Genomic DNA, 24,738 nt, shown 5'->3' with positions numbered 1-24,738 from the left:
TATTTCATGACAGGCAAAAACAGAGAAAACAATTGATGTTTAGCAAAAATGACATTATTGTTTTTTTTTTTTAAATGGTGTGCTTTATTAGAAAAAAAGGGAATAGTAAAAAAATCAAAGGAGCAATCGTGTTTTTTTTTTGAGAAGAGGTGTGAATAAAGGAGCAATCCTGTTACAACAAGAGATTGCATGGAAGCTTCATTTTTAGCAAGACAATCAGCCGCAGAATTGGCTGATCTTGGAACATGGGACCAAAAGCAAGAAAAAAGGGTAGTGTTGTCTTTGATGTCCCAAAAAGTAGCCTAATAACGCTAAGGGAGCTCAAGGAAAGGGGAGGAGCACCACCAAATGACCATGCTAATTAGAGATGTTGCTAGAAACAGCACCTACTTCAGAATATTATTATTCTATGCATGGAACCTTGCTGTAAATTTGTGTCTGATGTGTTGAAGTAAACAATGTGACATTTTTCTTAAGCTTGAATTTTTTTCTCTGGTTTGTTTCATTTGGAACTGCTTGTGTAACCATGTCACCAAGATTGATCTTGGTGTGTCTGGCAAAACTGTTTGGGAGCTCCCTTCTGCTATAGCTAGTATGCTATAAGCTGCTATTTCAATGGTTATCTTCTTTTTCCTCTTTTGTTTTTGCCTCTCCTATTGTGGTGTACTCCATATTGGACAGACGTCTTTTACACATAAGGTGCAAGTTTTCTGTCCTATTAAGTAGGATTGTCTCTTTTTAAATCCCCAAATAACCTTCCTTTGCAATGATGGCTTATTAGAAAATCATTGAGAGACTGTTTTTGTACCCCGCATGATTATTTGGTTGCAAATTTGTTTTGATATTAAAAAAGAAATAATCCTAAGAGTGGCATAGAATGATTTAAATTAATATTATATTTTATTATAATACATGTACGGCCATGGTCTAATGAATTTAGCTGTTCATTGATTTTTTTGTTAGATCTGAGCAAGATAAAGAACCAGAGCAAGAAGCTGTGTCTGAAGTTTTAAGATCTGTTCCTTCTGATGAAGCTGGAGTTGATGGTAAGGAGTAAACCCTGGCTATAGCCTGGGTTTGCATAAGTTGGTTGATGGGGATGTTTGGTGTCATTAATTGTGGCTAGTCAAGTGCTTTATTTTAGTTTTCCATTTAACCATTTCTTGACTCCGAAAGGAATCTTGTTTGACAGTTCCCCAGGAAATAGATGAGTATGAGCTTGTTGATCCTGTTGATATTTTGACTCCTCTTGATAAGTCAGGCTTTTGGGATGGAGTGGTCAGTGTCCTGTCTTTATCTTCAAAAAATTAACTTTTTTACAGTTAATTGCTGTACATTATCTGCTAGAGGAAATATTTATGCTGGGTATGTTGTGTTATATTTGTTTCTAGAAAGCTGCCAAATGGTCTGAAAGGAGAGATGCGGTTGCAGAGCTTACAAAACTTGCTTCAACCAAAAGAATTGCTCCTGGAGATTTTACAGAAATTTGTCGAACCCTAAAAAAGGTGTGTCCAAATATATGTGTGTGTGTGTGTGTGGATTTAAACAAAGTGAGAACTTCATTGAAAGAGACAGGATTAATTAATATAAGATATAAACAGGCAATTGACTAAAAGACCATTAAGAAGAAAGCTGCAAACAGGAGTGCCATTACATTAAAAATACAAAAAATGAAACCGAAGCATATTACTACAGCATACAAGTAAAAATATCATCCCATATCAATAGGATAAGTACAATTGTGCACGAAGGCCAGAAAGGGAAACACCCATCCTAGTAAGAGCATTTACTAACCCATTAGCACTACTTAAATTATGTAGCCACTGCAACTGAAGCATAAATCTAACACTTCATCTTGCAAGCTCAAAAATTGCCCAGGTGGCCTAAGTCCAAAAGAGAACCACCCAACTACCATAACCGAATCACCTTCAACTACAAGAGTCATGGCAAAACACTGTCTGTAAAATACTTCTCCTTTGGGACCTGTGTTCACTTTTCTTAAAAAATATCATACTCCATTTTCAAGAATTATGATGGAGGTGTTATGGAAGGGTCTTCATCTACCCCTTGTTTTGTCTTCTAGTAAACCTTTAGTGTTTTTTGTGTTTGTCTCATTAGGTGGCTGCTGCCATCTGCCAACGGAATAGCAAGATGAATGAACAAAGAACTATAATCAAGATACATATTACTAAACATTTTTCATAAAAAAAAAACATTACTAAACATGTAAAAATGATATACATTACTGAGAAAAATATGGTGTACTTAAAAAATGTGACATTTACTGGGCCGTTGGCATAAATTTTATGAATGATGGTATAAAACTAATACATTTTTTTTTTTGATGCGAGAGTACCCCAAAATAATAGACACTTTGATATTCGAAGCTGGGACAATGGTCAACATCATAAAAGTAAAGGCAATTTTGGGACTCTTCGAAATCTGTTCTGGTCAGAAAGTAAATTGGAGTACAACTTCCTTGATTGGGTTCAATATAAACCCAAAATCCCTCTCAGAAATGGCAGAAGTGCTTGGTTGCTCAATCTCATCCCCCCCTTGTACTTACCTCGGTTTTCCTCTATTTACGGGCCGTATCTGCAAAGATCTCTGGACTCGAGTCATTGAGAAGATGAAATTGCTGCTTGCTTCGTGGAAGGGTTGGTTGCTTAGCAAGGCTGGAAGGTTGACTCTTTTAAAATCATGTATTGCTGGCATTCCAAACCATTATTTATCTTTCATGCTTTGCCCAACCTCAATTTGTCAGCAATTGGAGTTTTCTTTATTTAAGATCAAGAAGTGCTTTCTTTGGGGAGGAAACAACTTTGATTTCAAGTACCATTTGGTCAATTGGGAGGAAGTCTGCCTCCCGAAGAGTTTTGGAGGTCTCGGAATCCATCTCTCCTAAGACATGAACCGAGCTTTACTCCTTAAATGGATTTGGAGACTCAACTCATCTGCTCCAAACCCCTGGAAAAATATGGTGCTCTCAAAGCTCGGCATTTCCTCGAATTGGTGGATTGAAGAGGGAAACAAAAGGCATTTATCTCCTATATGGAGGTCTCTATATCTCCTCACTCCAATTTTCTCATCAGCTGTCTGATAATATGTGGGGGGATGGCCATCATATCAGATTCTGGGAAGACTGGCGGTTGGGTGATATGCCACTTCAGAACGCCTTCCCTAGCCTCTTCATAATTTCAAGATTAAAGAATATTACCATTTCTAAAGTTGCTGATAATGGGGGATGGAATATTCAACCTCGTCGTGGTCTATCTGAGCTTGAGGGACTTGAAGCCAGCCGCCTTTTGGACGCTTTGCAGCCAGCCAAAATTCAAGCCAACAAATCAGACAAATTAATCTAGTGGCCAGATAAAAGTGGCTCCTTCTTAGTCTCCTCTTCTTACCTTGTTATTCGAGGCGGGGTTACTTGTGGTCCCAAGCATGCAGTAGAGTTCAAATGGTGTCTCAGCGCCCCCCTAAAAATAAATTTTTTCATGTGAAGTGCTTGGTTGACAATCTCAAAATTCGCAGCCAGCTCGGAGTTGACCCCATTTGCCCTTTTTTTCATGCAAACGAAGAAACTATTAGCCACCTACTGTCCTGTGCCCATTCTCTTGGGAGAATTGGGCTACATCTCTACTTCCCGGAAGACTTTGCCGCCACCTGCCGAATGCTTGCAGGGACCCCTTTCCCTGGTCTCGGGAAATTGATGATCTCTGCTCTCTCCGCATTCATCCCCTGGGGTCTTTGGCTAGAGCGCAATCAAAGAAGATTCAATGCCAAATTCAGCACTCAAGATAGAATCATTGAAACCATCTCAAGCAATATTACTACTTGGCTTCACTCTCGAAAAACCTTCGCCCTTTCTCGGGATCTTCCATTAGAAATAATTGGAGGTGCCTTGCCCAACTCCACACTTCTTCAAAGCCTCCCGTTATTTGTGAGTGGACTCCGCCACCTGTTGGTATCCTTAAGTTAAACTTTGACGGATCTTTTTTCAGTAACCTTGGCTTAGAGAGTGTCAGCGGCGTGATTCATGATTCTCTTGGGTACCAGATCGTCTCCTTTTCCGAGTCTCTCGGTATTGCGGATTCCGCAACGGCCGAGCTTCAAAGCGTTCTTAATGGGCTCCATGTCTTTCGAGATCACTGTTCTGGGCCTATCCTGATTGAGGGAGACTCCAATGTGGTGATTGGTTGGTGTGAGAAGGCCTCTGTGCCTTCGTGGGATTGGGATACCTTTTTTAAAATTTTGGATTTTGTCAATCTTTTTGATATTTTTTGGTCTCTCATTCCGAGATCAACAAATTTTGTGGCTGATGCTTTAGCCAAGCAAGGAGCCTCCTCACAATCTCTTGTTGTTAGGAGTTAGTTCCTCCCCTTTGCTCTCTTAATAAAATAACATTTCATAAAAAAAAAGAGAGTACCCCAAAAGAGAGTACCATCTGTTTGATAGTTTATCAAACAAATGGTTGAAGTTATGGACAAACCTTTTAGACCATTTACATATACCTTTATTTTGTTTTCTTGCCTTTTGGCTTTGAAATGAAATATCACCTTTCTCAAAAAAACAAAAAATTACACCCAATACTTATAGAGGAAGTGTAAACAGAGTTGAACCTGGTTATAATACGTGAAGTTGAACTTTACATTTCAAAACCGATGAAGGCATATGATTTATTAGATAACATAGCGAGAAATGTATCTCTTTAGAACCCTTTACGAACTCTCATCTAAAAGAGAATGAGTCATGACAATGTCAAATACATGCCTGTTTTTTGTTTTTTTTCAGCCATTCATTTTGTTGTGAGTGTATGAACAGGAGCTTGGTGATGGATGTTTTTTTTTTTTTTTTTTTTTGAGAGAAAGGTGTGAATGTATTACTAGAAAAAGTACAAATACGTACCTTACTATACAAGCCCTTCCTCCATAACAAGATGTTGAAGGAAAACACCTAATTTAGCTTGATTATCCGCTAAGTGATTAGCAGATCTAGGAATATAATTCTAGCTATATTGCAATTGAGAAATTAAATTACAGATATCCTCAAAAAGATCCCAGTGCCGCCAAGGAGGTTTAGAAGACTTCTTGCACCAATTGATGACAACTTTTGAATCACCTTCGACGCAAAGAGGATCTACCATCCGTTGATGAAAAAGATTTAATCCATTATATAAACTAGATAACTCGGTAGTTGTTGAGTCCGATTCGCCAATTAGCCCAGAAAATGAAAGGAGAAGGTTTCCTTTATCGTCATGGATGACACCACCATATCCAGCAGGCCCAAGACAGCCCAAAGCACTTCCATCGAAATTTAATTTGAAATGGCCCAACGGAGGAGGAGACCAAGTTTTCATGGTTGGAAGGCGAGGAAAGTGAGACATTTCCATTATAAGTTGCCAATTTCCTCGTAAGTTTACTCTTTTGAGATTTTAAATTCTTTCCGCATGAGAATCTAGGAGGTAACTTGCCCAACAATTCAGTTGCTTAAAATATTGTTTGGAAGAGATTTTCTATTGAATTTTCTATTGAATTTCCTATTATTTCTTTTTTTCCATAGAGCCCAAACGATGTGACCAACGCAACATGAGATTAATAATTTTCCGAGCTTTGGGAGGTGGGCGTTTGTGACCGTGAGTATAGTAGATGTGAGATTTTGAGAGGGACAGTATTGCAGACCAATTTTGTTGATGAGTCCGGTCCAAACAGAATGAATATAATCACAATGCAACAAAATATGGTCTGCAATTTCAGCACTGGTACGGCAAAATGGGCACAGGGGGTCCAGAACATGCGTTCCCCGACAAATTAACGAATTAGATGTCAGGATTTTGTTTTGACATATTGTCCAAAGGAAGAACTTTGCTCTCGGAGGCACGAGTAAGGACCACGCAATGGCAGATGGATTGCTGGGTTGAGTAGAGGGGGGAGGGAGTAGGGAGTTGTAGGCAGTTGAAGTAGAAAACGCACCTTGCGAACAAGGAGTCCAGATAAGTGTGTCTGGAACATTTCTAACACGTACCGTCAATAAACTCGTGACGAGATCAGCAGCTTCAAGGGCTTCGTCATCCGTCTGTGCTCTACGAAGGTTTAAGTTCCACTCACTAGAATTCAGCCCGACCGCAGATATGGTTGCCTCTTTGTTTCTAGCAAGAGAGAAACTTTGACCATGGCTGGTATTGAAGCTACTTGGGCCCACCCGCCAGTCTGTCCAGAATTTTTTCTGACTACCTGAACCATTGTAACACTTGATGGCATTTTTGAAAACAAGCAGCAAATGTGCTATCTTTTTCCACACGAGATAATTTATAATACCTTCTACCTTCTGTCCACCAGCCAGAAAATTTTACTGCTTTGGCCGCCACAATGTTTCGCCAAATCAAGGACGGGTGCATATTAAATGTGGTCATGGATGTTATGAGACACAAATTTCAGAAAATTTGGCACTCCTATTTTCTAGTGCATTGCCATTCTGCAGCACATAGTTTTAAGAGTCAAACTGAAATTATTTCATTATAAAAAACTCAGAAAACATAAAAAATATATCCAAGTGACATGATTTTAAGCTCAATAGAAGTCTAATTGTGACTAGAACATGGAGTCCGAATATTGGAGTGGACTATGTTGGAGCAAAGATGAACTTTAACTTTAGATGGAAACACAACTCTGTGCTGTTTGCCTACTTCAATACTTCAACCACTTCACAGGCTATGGAAGATACTGAATCTAATCGCTGAAGCAACTTCCAAGAGATGAATCATCATCATCATCATCACTAATATGGAGATTGATGATTACAATGCTCGTGAATTCTGATTATCACCTTGATTTAAGTAATATAGTCCATTCTTCTCATAGCTCTGATCTCCAGTTACCTTCATCTGGAGATTTGAAATACGTACAGGAGGGAATATATATTAATGGACAGTTTGGATGTTTTGTTAACTGACTTATTGAAGGCTTAGAGGAATCTTATTTACATAATGGACAAATGAGAGCCTAAACCCTAAACATCATCCAAACTAGCAAGTTGATTCACATACCATCAACTAATCGTCTCGACCCACTAGTAGATGATTTGGTCAACCAAGAAAAGGATCCAATAACTTGTCATATGACGAGAAGCTCTTGAGTCTATAATCTAATTGTTGGCCGATGAGACCAGGAGAACAGAAATACTTGAATGTGCCACAGTAGTTATACAATAGCAGAAAATGAAGCTTGTAACCAAGTAGACTGAATAGATGCTTCTGCTTGTTGTCGTTACGATTTCTGGTATTCTCCCTCTAACACTGATTATCTTTGTGTTTTTCACAGTTGCAGAGGAGCTGTAACCCTCCTATGTAGCTTGATTAGTCTATGCTTGTTTTCCAAATTTTTCATAGTGACAAGGTTTAAGGTTAGGGTTTAGGTCTGTGCCTGCAGTGAACGTATTGACAAGGTCCTCCATGACCTCTACGTCTGCCTCCCCTTGACCCTCCTGCCACGGTTCTTAGTGGGTGGTATACATATTAGCCATCCTTATTCTAGCAAATGCATCAGACAAAGAGGGTTCTTTAGTACTTTCTGGCATATGTGCTTGTAAGTACGGGGCACTGCATGTATTAGAAAGGAGCCACATTAACCTCTTCTTTTTGTTTGGTCAAGTCTTCGACATATGTGGTGCAGGCACAATAAATGCTTCTCTTGAAACATCCTTCTTATTTCACCATGGAATTCTCTTACACTTTCGTCACCCCTTTGTAGGGTAAACAACTTAGTATACAGTTCATACGTGTGAGATAAATTGTGTTCATGACCAAAACATTGGCTACAAGTATCCTGTAACACATAAAACTTGAGAACTGCTATGGGGTTTCATGCTATTCAACATCCATGACATGACTTCATAGGAGCGGTGGAGCCTTACTCAGATATTGCAGTTCTTCTTTCCACCTAAGAAAATGTGAATTGACTTAGCCCACTTTGAACAGTTCTCATTCTTTAGTTTGATATTGGTAATCTGGATACTTTGTTCTATTGCTATCCTCAGATTTGCTGGTCTTATCCACAAGAGATAATTTCTAAAATGTCAGCCATTTCTCCACACAAGAATTTCAGCCAACATTTTTCTTTTTTAAATTTCAGCAAAGACATTTTTTAATGGAAAGTGTGAATTTATTAAAGCAAAATAACATAAAGATACAACCTAGAAGGTGGGGCCTCCTAGCACATCAAGGGTTTGGAGGATAAGCCCGGTTTAGCTTGAGAGTCCGTAAGGTGATTGGTAGATCTGGGTACATGTACCCAAGTACAATCAAGGGAGGAGGAGATGCTGTAGATATCTAAAAAGATGTCACAGTGTTGCCAGGGTAGAGTCTTGAATTTGGTGCACCAATCAATGACCACTTTGGAGTCACCCTCAATGATAAGGGGACCTGAGAACCGGTCCCAGTACATCATTAGGCCGTGAAGCAGTCTGACAAGTTTAACCGAGGTGGAATCAGATATGCCCAAGGGGCCAGCAAAGGAGAGTAGCAGCTGCTGTTGTCATCATGGATTACTCTGCCAAACCCTGTAGGTCCAGGACAGCCAAAGGCGTTGCCATCAAAGTGCAACTTGAGGTGGCCGAGAGGAGGTGACCAGATAGTCGTATTTGGAGGATGAGAGGGCCCCACCATTGTAGCAATAATGCACCAATTCCCCTAGAAATGAGAGTTGTTGAGATGGAGAAATTTTTTCTTCAGTAATGATGGTAAAATTCTCCGTTGAAACCATCCGGTCCTGGGGCTCGAATGGTAGGCATCTTGAGAGCAGCGGAGTTGATCTCAGTAAAAGTGAAAGGGAGTTCGAGCCTGATGGCAGCCAGGTTGCTGATGCGATGATATTGGAGTTGATGGAAAACAGGTCGATCGCACCGCTCCTCGATGTGTAGCTTTGTAAAAAACATTACAAGGGCATTAGTAATTGAGGGTTTATCCGTATTCACCTGACTCTCAATGTTTAGGGAGGTAATATGGTTGGCTCTCCTCCTTGCTGAGGCAATGAAGTGGAACATTTTTTGTTCCCATCTCCATCAGTCGGCCAACGGAATCTAGCCCGTTACTTCCTGTAAATGGTTTCATTGTAAGATATATCTTGGAATTCACGATTGAGATCATTATAGAGGGAGAGCTCAGAGACAGAAAAGAATCTTTGTTCCTCAAGGAGGTCGAGCTCAGATATTGGGCTGAGGATGGACTCTTTGCGGCTAGCAGCTGCAGCTTGGTTATTGGGAGACCAAGATCTAATTTCAGCAAAGACTTGATATGCAGATTTTGGAAACTCGACAAAATCAGTAGGAAACCAGAGAAAAAAGGCATCTTGAACTTCAAACCCCATCAAACCAACGCATAAACCGGCAGCAACAACACAAAGACTCACTCACAGAACACTTTTTGGCACTTAAAACTACCGAAGATCAGTACTAAAATTCGAATACGAGCTGTAATCAGCACTGTTATGGGATGTATCGGCAATAGAAATCAATCAACCAGGATTTATTTGCAGCATATTTCAGCAACAATTAGCATCTAACAGCAACAAAAAATCAAGCATCCAAAACAGATCTGTGCAGGCATAAACTGGTGCTTAGATTAGAACAACTCCCTCAGAATACCTAATTATGGGCACTGCAGCATGTAGAGATCTTATATACCACCAAAACAACAACCCAAGGGTTGCGGTGCAGAAAATGAAGAAAGGAGTCTAGGAGGTTCTTGTCAATCAAATAGATTCGATTTTTACAGAAAAAATGATCTGCACAAACCAAGCAAGCATAAGGATCAAGTGAAAAGAATTTACCCGTGATGATCTATTCTCTCTCTGATATTATGCAGAATTGGGTTATAATTGAGACTTTAGGAGTAGTGAGATGAAAGAGGGACAAGAGAAATTCTGCATCGAAAGAGAAAAAAGGAATTAGGGTTTAGGCTTAAAATACTTATTAAGATTGTCTATGATTGTATAATGACACTAATGCCTCTAAGGACACTTTGCTAACGTCTCACACATAAGTTGACTATAATACACTTCACTAAGACTTTGTATCTGAAAACTTATCTTAGCACCATAATCACTCCCATGCCACTAATTGCATCTCAACAGTGGTTTGAATTTTTTTTTTTGAAAAATTTGAAGATTTATTAACTAAAAAAACTGATTTCAAAATAAGGAGGGGCATTCAAGCCCCAAGGAGTAAAGATTCCTTCAAAAAAATACATGAACGTATAACTTCAAAATGAGCAAAGTCATCCACTAAATGATTGGCAAAATGAGGAACATGTTTCCTAGAGGTGATTAGTTGTGATGATAAAACAAGAATCTCGTCATAGATGTCAAAATTGCCAGATGGGATAAGAAGGTCAAGAAAACCATGAAATAACCACATGGGAATTCCTTTCCACTGGATCATTGTTATTTTCTGAAGGGGCTATTATAAAAAAGAAAATCATTCTCTCTTGACTTTGTCGGGTTTGGAAACTTGTTCCTATTGGTGATCATTTAATTAGTATAGTAAGTATATATATGTTTTTTTGAATAGTTAATATGTATTTATGTCTGCAGCTCATTACGGATGTAAACATAGCTGTTGCGGTCGAGGCTATCCAAGCAGTTGGAAATCTGGCCAAGGGTCTCAGAAATCACTTCTCTGCAAGCTCACGCATTCTTTTACCAGTTTTACTTGTGAGTATGATACTATGACCTATCTTTTATTGGTGTGTATCATCTGTTTTTATTTGTGCCATATGCTAATATGGAGGTGGTCTTAGAGTAGTCTATCCACAAGCATTTCTGAGGAATGCTTGTTATTTCGTTCATGTTGGAAATTGATCTCAACTGAAATTCTCTTTATTTATAGAAGATAACAAGGCTTTTTTGCTGTCTCTGTTTTTTCTTATTATTTACCAATCTAACAAATTGGCAAAGCTTTTGTGATTTATTTTTTTGCATTGTTTTTTATTCTTGTGCTTGTAGAAACTGTGGCAAAAATTGTTCTGTTTTGTGTGTCCTTTTTAGTCACTTAAAATGCTTGCTAAATTGCGTTTTTTTTGATAAAGTAAAAAAATTTGGGTGTCTTATGTTTTTTCTTTACTTTTTTAGGAAAAACTGAAAGAGAAGAAACCAACCTTGACAGAGGCACTTACTCAGACACTTCAAGCGATGCACAAGTCTGGGTGTTTGACTCTAGCAGATGTTATAGAGGGCAAGTTCTTACTTGTTGTGAATTCAAGCACAATTTAAGTTCATAACATATTGATTTTTATGATAGTGTTTTGTTGGTTTAACTCATGATATTTATGTCTGGAGATATGTTAGACACTATAAAATTTTCTTCTTATATTATGAAGAAAAATTCATCTTCTTAGACTAAAGTTACATAATCCGTTTCTTTTTTTTAAGTTCTTAATGATGAGTGATTTGGGAATTACGAAAAGCATAGCAGTCAAAGTTGGTTTAAACTATTCTAAAAATACTAAATCTTGCACATTGATATACTGAGTGATAATAACTGTTTGAAATACTGTAGAGGGGTGTTTTGATAATTTCTCTGTCTACACCTCCTAGGAGTACTCTTTATCTTATTCAGTATGATTGATAGTTTATGTGGTTCAAGTTTCATGTAATTAGGAGGTGTAATGTAGAAGTTATAAGGGTTTAAGCGAGTTTAAGTAAGTAGGGACATATTGTCCTTGTACATGTTTTTTAAGCTATAAAAAGAGATTAGGAGTTGATCAGAACCCTAATCACGAGAGATCTTTCTCTCTTGCCACCCTCTTTCCTTTTCTCTCGTATCTCCTTCTCCCTCTCTCTCAATCTCTCTTATTCCATAACTTTCACAGTAATAATGATGGAAATTTTTTATTTGGTCTGCTTGCAAAAACAAAATTTTAACCTCTGATGTTTTAATTCGTTGGGGTACCTCTATCTTGGACCTCACTACCCATTTTGTACAAATACCCCAGAAACAACATCACATGTCCTCCTTTCATGTCAGTTTGCCTATCGAGTCTGGACATCCTTTTTAAACAAAATTGGCCTTCAATTCCGTGCCCTGGGAAACATTGCTGACACTATCCTCCCCCTAGTCAGCACAAAGCTCCCAAAACTAGGGAAAATGATCTTATCTTGCTGTATTGGTCATATTATTTGGGCTCTCTGGAAAGAGCGCAACAAAAGGAAATTCAAATTCAAATCTTGTCCTATTGAGGTTTTGACTGAACAAATATCCAGTCAAGTCTCTGTTTGGCTCTTAAGCAGAAAAAAATTCAAAATATTCAGTAATTCCAACTTTAGAGGAATTTGGAAATCTATTGCTGAGATGTCCCTGCCATCTTGCCCCCCTACTATGGCTACATGGACACCCCCTCCACCTGGCTGGACAAAACTCAACTTTGATGGCAGTGCTTTAGGCTGCCCAGGTCCTGCAGGATTCGGTGATTCGAAGAGAATTTTTATGAAAGCGTTTCATTTGCTTCTCTTCCATGGAAGTTTCATTTTCCTAGAATGTATCCTCATTTTTAGCCTAATTCTTCTTCTGATGATCGATTCAACCTCTGATAAAAAAGATATACCTTGGTTATATTTCATCTCTTCAACAAGTTTAGTAATGAGCATAACGGCCCTATTGTTCCGATGGAGAGAAGAACCTATGATTAGCTTTTCGGGAAATTTCCCTTGAATTTGCTAAACGTTTCCTAATCCATCGGGCGTCTAAGGATATTTGTCCTGTCAACGTGAAGATGTTAAGAGTGGCCAACTAATCGGTTGGTTTGATGCCGTTGATGTCAAATCAAAATTGCTTGCGCACTTTGACTGCGCGGCGCTGGTTTTTGTACGTAATGCGCTGGACTGGACCTGAGAAGGTTAATAGTGACTTCTCCACAATGGAAATAGCGATCTCCTCTTCTCATATGCAGGTCCCCTTGGCATCTCAGATTCTACTACTGCAGAACTCTCTGGCCTTCTGCACGGTCTTCACTAGCCACCTCTCTGGCCCCCTTTTAATTGAAGGCGATTCAAAAGTAATCATCAATTGGTGTGCTAACCATGGGCACTCCCGTGGTGTCATTGGGATATGTTCAATGAAATTTGTAATTTACTTTCTGGCTTAAACTGTATTTGGAACCACATTCCACATTCTGCTAATCACTTAGCAGACTCTCAGGCTACTGCTAATCACTTAGCAGACTCTCAGGCTAAGGTGGGTGTGTCTCTCCAACACTTTGTTGTGGAGTCAGGCCGTCAAAGCTAGGTTTGTTTTCCTCTCTTGTTTATCAATGTACGCACTTTCGTAAAAAAAAAAAATAATGATGGAAATTGGCCTATGGGTCTGGTTTGGTCTTTTTGTACTAGAGGGTGATCCCATCTAGAATTGTGAGTCAAGTGGGTGTCAAGTTGCCTGCTATTTCTATATGTTGTAATCTTCATTTTTAAGTTCTGTCTCTCGGTTCTAGGGCTATGACTTCTTTGGCTGTTGAACTGGCATTATAATGCTTTTGGAGAGTGACTTCTCACTGGAGACTCTCTTTGTTTTGAAGAAGTCTCGCCCTCTAGTGATTTTCATAAATTGCTTTGAAGTTATAAACGAAAGTAAATTGGTTTCTTTACCTTATTTAGTTATCATCATGCACAACTTTACACATTTGAGAATTATGTTTAGTACATTATTATGCATAGTAGATTATAAAGTAAGTGAATTTGTTTGTGAGTTCCTTTATCTTGGATTCTGAAAAGCCCTAGAAAATCGAGTTAACGATGTAGACCTTATTTAGTTATAATCATGCACAACTTTTTACACATTTGAGAATGATGTTTAGTACATTATTATGCATAATAGATTATACATTTTTTTCAAGTAAGTGGACTGTTTGCAAGTTCCTTTATTTTGGATTCTGAAAAGCTTCAGAAAATCAAGTTAACGATGTGGAACCTACCCGTCAGATACACTTGATCAATATTATTCTAAATAATATATAATCTAATGTAGATGGTAACAATTTCAAAAAAAGCGTGTAATGATTTTTGACATTCTTCCCCACCTTACCTGTATTGGGTCCCATGTGCCCAGATTGCAAATTCTCTTGTGGATGGTTGTGCTATGTAGGGGACCTCTCTCCATGCTTTTCTTGTGAGGGAGGCCTGCCTAATCTTGTTTGTTCTTCTTTTGGTTTTAATAAATTCATCACTTTCTCAAAATAATGTTTGAGTTGTGTGAGGATATGAACGAACTAGATACTCTTTGTTTTGTTCATATATTCTAAAGTTTCTGTTTGCTGAGTAACACCTTTTGGCATGAATAGCTATAACTTCTTCATATGATGCAGATCTTAGAGCAGCGGTGAAAAATAAAGTTCCACTTGTTCGCTCATTAACTCTAAGCTGGGTAACATTTTGTATTGAAACAAGCAATAAAACAACTGTCCTCAAGTTGCACAAGGATTATGTTCCTATATGTATTGAGGTTAGTTACTGCAAGCCTTTTTCTACTCTATATTAAATCCTACATTATTCACTGTGTTTGAAATGTAAATTCCCATCCAAATTCTTCCTCATCTCCTACTGACCTCATGCAATGTCCTTGTCTGTATAGTGCCTGAATGATGGCACTCCAGAAGTTAGAGATGCCGCATTTTCTGCTTTGGCAGCAATTGCAAAGGTACTCGTATCATTGTTGTCAGGGTGTTCTCTCATTTAACAAAGTGCTTGAGGATACTTCTTTCAATGTTTTTATCTGGTTGGATGCTGATTGTTTTGTTGCTAATCTTGGATGTTTCCTCTCTTAGTTGGTTGGCATGAAACCATTAGAAAGGTCTCTGGAAAAACTAGATGAGGTGAGAAAAAAGAAGCTCTCGGAGATGATTGGTAGTGCTGGAGGGGGGATGCCTTCTGTAACTGGCTCAGGTATGATAATTTTATTTTTTCATGTGAAAACCATGCTGAAACCTTATGTTTTGTATGCTGAGTTATTTTGTCTTGTTTAGGTCCAGTCTCTTCAAATGCCAGTGCCTCAGGTACAGAGGTGAGTGGTGTTGGTTTATCATATACGAATTTTTCCATCATGATCACAAAATGTCGCCAAAATCAATGGAGCTGACTTTTCTTGAGCACTACCGTCGAAATTAAACTTAATAGTCCCTACCTGGGAGGAATACATGCAGTGATAACCTTTGGATGAGTGAGACTGAGAGGGGCAATGAAAGGCCAGTTTTCCTTCCTTTGTAGAATCTGAAAGAAAGAGAAGTCTACTGTGTGTCTTTTCTGTGGCATGTTTGTATAATCAATCATCCATGTCTGAAACCTGTTCTATTGGAGGGTAGTAAGAGGGTGTGTAGTGTGGGAAAGTCCCATATCTGGTATGGCTTGAGGTCTTAGCATGACGATATCTTATAACCTGTTTGTTAATCTGTTCTGTGGCTTATTTATGTGGTTCACATGTCAGGCCTCTGTTTGTTTGTTCTATTGGGCCTAAACATGAGGAGTGCTAGTGTGGGTACATGTCCCACATCTGGTATGACTTGGATTTTGTTGGGCTGTAAGTTGGGTCATAGGCCTTCTAAGATGGCTAATCATTTTGGATGGAAAGGGGCCAACATGACATGAATCAAGCACTCCTCATAACGAGACGATGTTGTTTCATAACCTATTTAAAAAAATGTTGTTTCATAACTAGACGATGTCGCGCCGTGCGATTTTGAAACGTGCGCTGAAAACCAAAATGTGAGAGAGCCCCCTTGATGGTCATCGTCCCCACGATTGGCGATTGGACCACTCCCTACGGCCACCACCACTCTGGCAGGGCCACCAAAACCATTTCCGATGCCTGTAGAAGTTGGAACGAGAAGAAACAGAAGAAAATCCAATAGACGGTCGGATCTGTCCAACCACCGCTCCAACGAGCTTTCAGATGCTTTGACGGACGACCACGAAGCTTGCTGGACGACGGTCTCCCAACGAAAGAAGCGAAACAATCATTTCCGCTTCAGCTACGGAAAATGTAGAGTTACCATCGAGAGAGTCGTCCGGAAAACTAGTTCGGTGATCCGTATCTCTTTAGTCGACAGATCAAAACTTTCCTTCATCTGCGTCCCTGTAGAAACAATCCGTAGCTTCAAGCTTCAATTTTAGAGAGCGACCAAGGAACCAGAGAAATCCCGTGAACTCTGGTCACGGGATTCGATCTTCCTCTTCTCGGTGACTACCTTCCGTGGTCGCCTGGAATGTCGGGTCACCCACAGAAGAGGAACTTCTGTTTTGGCCAAATAGTTCATCCCCAAGGCCACAAACTCGGGTTTTGGCCTCTCCCTAACGCTAGATCCAGCAGAAGCGCCTATCCTCCCCGATGATGCCAGAGAAAGATTCCCACCTCTCCTCCCTGATACTCAGCACCACCAAATCCTCCCGACATCCCCTCCTGTTCCTAACAGCACACCCTCCCCCCTGAAATTTCCTGATTTGCCCCTAAACGACACCTCAGTCCCCCCTCGCTCCCACAAAATCATCCAAATCTCACCAAACCTTCTCCATGACAGGCGCAGAATTTTGACTCGCTCCATTCTCGTCCAAACATCCCCCGACGTCATCAAATCCAGCATTCTTCATTGGCTGATTGACGAACTTTACCTCCCTTACACTCCCAAAATCTCCTATCGCAGTCCCCAAACTTGGCTTGTTCATTTCAGAACTCAGCAAGAGTCTTTTGCGGCTCTTGCCCTCATACCCCACTCCACCTCAGGCATCATCGTGGTCTCCAGCCAGTACGGCTAATGGATTTCTGTTACAGGGCTTCCTGCCGAGCTATGGCAGAACCCGGTTTTCTCAAGACTCGTGTCTGAGTTTGGCTGCATCATTGCTTTGGACCCACTCACGGAGCACTGACACCGTTTGGATAAGGCTCGAATCCTCATCAACCCTCTTCACCCTCATTGAAACCCCCACACGCCCCCCTATAAATCGTCCCCAGAGCCCCCACACTCCACAAGCTTCCCCCCCCCCGGATAATGGACTCCCCCCTCCCTTACCTCTCATAAATCCTCACCCCGAAAATTACTTCTCCGACGCAAAGTCTGAAGCTAGCGAGCGTGCTCCCCGTGGTCACAAGCAAAACATTTATCCTCCTCTCGTTATCACCTACTAGCGCCGAGCTAGAAGCCAGTCGAGACAACTTCTACATGGAGGACCCAGTGCCACCACTTGATACCCCCCAACCCAGAGGTGGGAGATTTCATCCTTTCAGAGCTGGGTGAAAGAGCTCAAAAGTTTGTGGCTGCTCTCAAGTTAGAACAACACAAATACGACCCAGAAACCTGGGCCCATATAGTGGAACTTGCCAAGGTGATCGGCACTGTCTTAACGGAGACTCTCCTAGGAGATAACTACCCATTTGAGAAGTCAAAGAAGAAGAAAAATGACCAATGATTATTCTCTCTTGGAATGTTCGTGGAATTGGGTCCTTGCGTTGCCGCGCCTCCATCCGAGACCTCCTTGCCTCTACCAAGGCAAATGTTGCTGTTCTCTAAGAAACCAAGGCTACTTCTCTTCCCTTGGATATAACCGAGAGTTGTGTCTGGGCTTCAGTGGATGCAGTGGGATCGGCTGGCGGCATCCTACTGATGTGGGACACCAGTACTATTGAGGTACTTGATCATTGCTGTGGCTCTTACTCCGTTGGCATCGAGCTACGAGACAAAGGTGTGGGGAACATTTGGTGCCTAGTTTGTGTCTACGGCCCTACTAGACACCACAAACGCCATCTCTTTTGGGATGATCTATCGATGACTTGTCAGATGTGGCCTATTCCTTTGATGCTTGTGGGCGACTTCAATCTTACTCGCTTCTGCCATGAGAAATTCCCACCGTCCCAGAGAATCATAACCTCCATGAGGCTTTTTGCTAACTTTATTGGCAGTTGGAACCTGGATGAGATTACCCTATCTGGGAAGACCTTCACTTGGTCAAATGGCATCAACCCCTTGTCCTCTCCAAGCTGGACCGATTCTTAGCCAGCAATGATTGGCTTCAGCTCTACATTAATGTCTATGCCAAAGTGCTAAATTGAGTCGTCTCTGATCATTGGTTGATTATGGCTGATACCCATTTTGGCAGTTGCCCCCCCCCTCTCTTTCAGATTCAATAATAATTGGATGGCAAACCCCTCTTTTGATCTCTTTCTCTAATCCTTCTGGGAGAATATGACCGTTGCTGGCCCGAGTGGGTGGATCTTCCCAATCAAGCTCAAGATGTTGAAGCCGTTGCTGCGGTCCTAGGCCTCCGAAAAGAAGGCCTCTTACTCGACTATGAGAGTCAATGCCCTTGCTCAAATAGCCGTTATCGACTTTGAGGAGGAGTCTGGAGGTCTATCTTCTCTGGAAGTCTCTCAGAGGTATGCCCTTCAAGAGCAATTGTAGTCCTTCGCCCACAGCTTGCTAGTACACTGGAAGCAACGTGCAAGGTTCAAATGACTCTCTGATAGGGATGCTAATACTAAATTCTTCCATGTAGTCGCCTCTGCACGAAGAAGGACCAACTGCATAACCATGCTCAGCGTCAAAGGTGAGACCACCTCGGACCGAACCCTTATTTCTGACTCATTGGTGAATATTTTTGCAGATTTATACTCTGATCACCCACCAATCCTCCCTTTCTTCCAAAGGGTTAACCTCCAGGTTGTTCCATCAGTTGTAGCTAGCCTCATCGAGCTCCCCTTCTCCAGTCGGGAAATTGAAATTGCAGACCTCAGTCTTGCTCTGAATCGCGCTCCATGTCTAAATGGATTCAACGGGGAATTTTATGGCCGCTGCTGGCCCTTCATCAGAGACGACATTTTTGGCATGGCTTGCTCCTTTTATCAGCATGGCATCGGATACAAGAGCATTGGAGCCTCTTTCATTGCCCTCATCCCTAAAAAAGATGGGGCAAAGCTCCCATCCGACTTCCGACCGATCAGTCTCACTGCTAGTGCATATAAGGTGATAGCGCGCACCTCCTTGCTAGTCGACTCAGGGCGGTCCTCCCTATTGCCATTCGCCATGGCCAAAATGCTTTTATTAAAGGAAGAAACATTCTCGATTCAGCCATGGCATGACATGAACATAGTCATCATTTCAAGGTTCTCAAGCTTCCCAGATTCATCCTCATGCTTGACTTCGAAAAAACATTTGATAGAGTTAACTGGAAGTTTCTAGACACCTTCTTGGGGAAGATGGGATTTGGGAAAAAATGGCGCTTCTGGATCCAAGGCTGCATCTCCTCTGCAAGCTACTTCGTCCTTCTCAACGGAACAGTTTGTGGGTATTTTAAGGGAACTAGAGGAATCAGACAAGGAGAAATTTGAAAAGAGGCTAGCCACTTGGAGGGGTAAACTCTTATCTACAGTGGGGTGTCTCACTTTCCTCAAGTCTTGTTTGGCAGAGCTGCCAAATTATCTGTTATCATTCATGCACTGTCCAGCCTCTGTTTGCTCCGAAAGTGATGCCATTCGTCGTCGATTTCTCTGGAGAGGATCAGAAGACACCTTTAGATACCATTTGGTTAGTTGGAAGGATATTTGCCTCATAATAGGGGAGGATTAGGCATCGGGTCTACGAGGGAAATGAACAAAGCTCTTATTCTCAAATGGATTTGGAACTTTTACAACAAGCATAACAGTTTATGGAGGAATATGGTTAAATTCTACCTTCAGTTTTTGGGTGCCTGGTGAAGAGGGTGGCGCCGCTCGTCTCCTATCCCCGATATGGAAATCATTTTTTAAGCTCTTTCCATTATTTAGAGATGCTACCTTGTTTCACACGGGCAATGGAAGGACCCTACTCTTCTGGTTAGATGAATGGTGTGGCCCCTGATCCCTCTCGGAGTACATCCCGGGGCTGCATAGGGTGGCTAGAGACCTCTCTTGCTCTGTGGCTGATTCATGGAGAGATCAGTCGTGGAGTCTCTTGATCCGTCGGGGACTAAATGATGAAGAATCATCGGCTTTTTGCTCTCACCTTACTAGACTCAGCAACATTATTATCCAGGAGCATTCAGTTGATAAGCTAATTTGGAGGCCCATCATTAATGGCCGATTCACTATTACTTTTGCTTACTCTCATATCAGAAAACAAGACTACAATATACATGAGCACAAGGCAAATTTGGCTTGGAAACTCTCAGTGCCAAGCAAAATCAAATTTTTCGCGTGGTCAGCCATCAGAGAACAAATTCTTACTTCTGACAACTTTCATAGAAGAGGCTTCACCGCCCCTGATCTTTCTTGTCCCCTTTGTGGTGAGTGCGATGAGATAGTTCAACATGTCCTATTACATTGTGGATTTTCATGACAAGTCTGGATGAAGATTTTTCAGAAGATTGGGCTCCAATTGGGGAGACATCAGGACCTCTTCGGCACCTTTGAGATGGTTAGAGGGATTCACCTTCCTCGATTGGGCAAGTTAATACTTTCGGCTTGTCTTGTGCATGTTCCATGGTGCATTTGGCTTGAGCGAAATAACCGGAGATTCAACTCAATAGCTTGCAACCTGGACAACACAACTTCTCATGCTGTTGTCCTCATCTCAAGCTGGCTTCATACAAGGATGGAATTTGCAGCTCTATCGGGTGTTTCCCTTAAGGAAAATTGGAGCTTGATCGCCCATATGTCTGGCCCTTGCAGAACTCCAAGTATGGCCGTTTGGGATCCTCCTCCTTGCGATTGCATTAAGCTCAATTTTGATGGTAGTGCAATTGGCTGTCCTAGGCCGGCTATAGCAGGCGGTCTTTCCAGAAGTCACAATGGAGACCCTATTCTTTCTTATGCTGGTCCGGTGGGCATTGCCGATTCTAATACTGCTGAAGTTAGTGCTCTTCTATTTTGCCACCAAATCTTCAAGGATCGTCTGCATGGCAAGTTAATCATTGAAGGCGACTCAAAGACTGTTATTAATTTGTGTTCCAAAGATAGTTCCACCCCTTGGCGTCATTGGCCCATCACAGACAGTATTGCTGACATTATATCTTCTATCTATTGTAATTGGAATCTCATTCCTAGATCAGCCAACTCTTTGGTTGATAAATTGGCAAAATTCGGAACTTCTTCCCTCCTTTGTAAATTGCTCTTTTGAGTTTTTGTCTTAATAAAAATCAACATCATTTAAAAAAAAAAACAGACGATGTCTGTAGTTGTTTACTTTGTGTTTGCTGTCATATTCTTTTTTGTCTTTCTAATTAAGATCTGTTCACTTTATTTATTTATTGGTGGTGTCTAATAGTAATGGTGATTATCGATTTCATTTGCAGGCTATGGAGAGTTCATTTGTGAGAAGATCTGCGGCAAGCATGCTCAGTGGAAAGAAGCCACTTCAGCCAGTGGTGGTAGGCCACTATTTTTTACAAACTGCAATTTAGTCCTCATAGAGATAACTCCTCATTTTTGCTGTGAGAGTTGATGGTGATCTGTTATTTTAATCTTCTATATGTTGTGTTTCTCAGACGAACACTAAAAAGTCTGGGGCAGCCAAGACTGTTGTTGCAAAGAAAGGTGTTGGAGCTGGACAAGCAAGGAATTTGGGACAGAGTGAACCTGAAGATGTGGAGGTGATTTTACATGAGCTTTTACAGATTTCATCTATGATCTCAAATAAGCTTTTACATATTTTCTCTCATTACTTTGTGTGTTTATGCATTTCCTTTTTCTTATTGTTTGTGGTACCTCTTTTTTTATTTATTTTTAGTGAAGTCGAATTTAATTGCAACAACAAAAAAACAAGCAACAACAGCCTAACTAAGGTGCACTCCCTTTACAACAAGCGATTGTAGGGAAGCACCTTACTTCGCAAGAGTGTCAACAAAAGAATTTGCTGACCTCAGAATATGCGACCAATTACAATTAAGAGAAGATACAATGTCAAAAATTTGATAAAAAAACTGTCACCATAGGGGTTCAGCAAGGGCTGAGCACCAGTCAATGACAACTTTTGAATCTCCTTCAACAATAAAGGGACCATCCATGTGTTTGTGATACCTCTTATTAACTTGTTAGTCTAATTTATTTATCATCTTTTGCCTTTAATGTGTTCAGCCAGGTGAGATGAGCCTTGAAGAGATTGAAGGAAGATTAGGTACCCTTATTAAAGCGGGAACTATATCCCAGTTGAAGAGTGGCGTTTGGAAAGAACGATTGGAAGGTTGTCAAATGATTTTTGTCTGCTAGTGAACAAGCTATTACGCAAATACTGTGGTTTATCTTAGAGATGTGACTAAATCAGCTTGTTCTTGTCCATAGCTATTGTGATGCTAAAAGAGGAAGTAGAAGGCCTTGAAACCATTGATCAAAATGTGGAGATCTTGATTCGTTTTCTCTGCATTGTTCCGGGATGGGGTGAGAAAAATGTTCAGGTAATTCAGTCTTGGGAAAACTTGGTTTCTGTTATTATTTTTCCTAAATATTTATAAAGTGCATTGAAATAGTTTTAAAGGTTCTTATGAACAGAAAAATTTATAAAGGTCAGAAAACCATTTACTTGAGTGAATGCAGGTTCAACAACAAGTTATTGAGGTCATTACGCATATCGCTTCTAGTTCAAAAAAGTTCCCAAAACGATGTGTTGTCCTCTGCCTTTTAGGTGGGTATTGAATGTACTGAACTAGTAGTATTTCTGTCCTAAAATTGTATGGAAGTGAGGCGCAGTTAAGAGTTGTTGATGTTTTGAATATGATATTTTGTCTTGGTTTTATTTATTTATTTTGCATTTTTAAATATTGGGCTCTTTATGCCTGTGAGACTTGAACCCAATAGCTCACCATAGGAATCCCGAGGCTGCACCTGTGAGGCAAAGGGCCAATCCACATATTTTAAGTGTTGCATGCAATTGATAAGACTGAAGCTAGAGAAATTGTTCTGAATGAGTTTCACTAAGCTTGGAAATAAAAATAAGTGGATAAAAAAGACAATCTAGAGTTGATTGGGCTGGTAAACTCATTTAAGTGGTAAATGTGTTCTGGGAAAGGCCAAACAGGGAGCTTCCTTAATCAATCTCTTGTTGTTTGGGGCTAGCTCCCCCTTTCTTGTTTCCTTTGTTTTTTTCCAACTTTCATAAAAAAAATGTCTTCTGGGAAAGGCACATGTTTTCTAGAAAGCGGGCTGCCTTTAAGTGTTTGAAGATCTTAAGATGAGTTGGGTGCTTGCGAATTGTACGCCATAGCTCCTTTTCTTTTGTGCTATAACATTTATTATAACTATGCAATCCATATTGTAAATATTGCTCTTTACAGGTTTGAGCGAGCGGGTAGCAGATATAAAGACTCGCAATTATGCCATGAAATGCCTCACTACATTCTGTGAGGCAGTTGGCCCAGGTTTTGTCTTTGAAAGAGTAAGTAGTCATCATATTTATTAGTCTTAGTGAGCTGTTCCTTGTTTTTCTGTTTACATGCCGCAATAGGGCACTTGCTTTTTCACAACGAAAAGAAATATATTACTTTTTGTCTAGGTAGGTTTTTTGGTGGTGTTTTTTTTTTTTTTTTTTTGTATGATGACTTCTGCAATTTTGCATGGTTATAATTTCAGCTTTACAAGGTGATGAAAGAGCATAAGAATCCAAAAGTTCTTAGTGAGGGTATCTCGTGGATGGTTTCTGCAGTGGACGATTTTGGAGTATCACATATAAAGCTAAAGGTGCATTACTTTTACAGTTATGCTTTCAACAAATTATTTGATTGTTATTTTTAAATGCTTTTTAAATCATTCAGATGAATCTATGTACTTTCTTATCATAATTCTAAGTGTCATTGGAAAGAAACATGAGAATTTTTCAGCACAAGACAGATCACTGGGGCATGTTATTGAGAAGGCAATTCATTTTATTGTCTCATAGGCATCGTCCATTCATGAAATGCCCCCTTATGAGAAACTAGTGGAATTTTTTTTTTCCTGAAAAGTGATGATTTTATTTCATCTGAAAAGAACAATATAAATCAAAGGAGCACTCCCATAACAATGAGAGATTGCAAGGAGTCTCCTTACTTGGCTAATGAATCAGCAAGAGAGTTTGTTGAACGAGGTATATGAGATTAAATACAGGAAATTGAAGATACAATATCAGGAATTTCAAGGAAGACATTCCAATAGTGTCAAGGGGGGATTAAATGATGAGGAAACTACGACTTTTTGCTCTCTTCTCTCCAGACTTAGCAGCACTACTATTCGTGAGCATGCAGTTGATAAATTGACATGGAAGCCCAGCATCTCCGCCTAGTCTCACATTAGAAAACAAGATTATAGCATGCATGAACACAAGGCAAACCTGGCATAGAAGCTCTCAGCGCCTAGTAAAATCAAATTCTTCGTGTGGACGGCCATCAGGGAACAGATCCTCACCTCTGACAACCTCCATAAAAGAGGTTACACTGCCCCCGATCGCACTTGTCCCCTTTGTGGTGTGTGTGACGAGACAGTCCAACATATTCTCTTACATTGCGACTTTTCTTGGCAAGTCTAGATGAATATATTTCAGAAGATTGGTCTCCAAATGGGGTTACATCAGGACCTTTTCGGAACCTTTGAGATGGTTATGAGGATATGCCTTCCTAAGTTGGGCAAGATAATTTTCTTGGCATTCCTTGCGCATGTCCCATGGTGTATTTGGCTCGAGCGAAACAATCGGAGATTCAACTCCAAGGCTAGCAACCCGGATAATATAGCTTCTCAGGTAGTGGGTCTTATCTTGGGTTGGCTACATTCTAGGAA

General features: G+C 40.4%; 1 protein-coding gene across 3 annotated transcripts in view; it reads left to right on the top strand.

Annotated features, from left to right (window-relative positions):
* LOC137939190 (protein MOR1-like) overlaps positions 1-24,738 on the top strand; it is a 54,803-nt gene that overhangs the window by 6,971 nt on the left and 23,094 nt on the right. For all 3 annotated transcript variants that reach the window (XM_068784406.1, XM_068784407.1, XM_068784405.1), the window contains exons 7-22: positions 964-1,046; positions 1,193-1,278; positions 1,392-1,505; positions 10,584-10,703; positions 11,121-11,223; positions 14,345-14,481; positions 14,611-14,676; positions 14,804-14,921; positions 15,002-15,039; positions 21,291-21,365; positions 21,483-21,587; positions 22,072-22,177; positions 22,276-22,388; positions 22,528-22,615; positions 23,265-23,365; positions 23,560-23,667. In XM_068784406.1, the coding sequence (XP_068640507.1) occupies positions 964-1,046; positions 1,193-1,278; positions 1,392-1,505; positions 10,584-10,703; positions 11,121-11,223; positions 14,345-14,481; positions 14,611-14,676; positions 14,804-14,921; positions 15,002-15,039; positions 21,291-21,365; positions 21,483-21,587; positions 22,072-22,177; positions 22,276-22,388; positions 22,528-22,615; positions 23,265-23,365; positions 23,560-23,667 (1,561 nt within the window). The remainder of the gene's footprint in view (positions 1-963; positions 1,047-1,192; positions 1,279-1,391; positions 1,506-10,583; positions 10,704-11,120; positions 11,224-14,344; positions 14,482-14,610; positions 14,677-14,803; positions 14,922-15,001; positions 15,040-21,290; positions 21,366-21,482; positions 21,588-22,071; positions 22,178-22,275; positions 22,389-22,527; positions 22,616-23,264; positions 23,366-23,559; positions 23,668-24,738) is intronic.

The sequence above is a fragment of the Aristolochia californica genome, unplaced genomic scaffold (genome assembly GCF_029961685.1).
Source record: "Aristolochia californica isolate CCGP_79_NKW_82.1479 unplaced genomic scaffold, dmAriCali1.0.hap1 SCAF_8, whole genome shotgun sequence".
Classification (NCBI taxonomy): domain Eukaryota; kingdom Viridiplantae; phylum Streptophyta; class Magnoliopsida; order Piperales; family Aristolochiaceae; genus Aristolochia; species Aristolochia californica.
The sequence above is the reverse complement of the archived record's forward strand: the minus strand, read 5'-3'. Positions and strand labels throughout refer to the sequence as shown.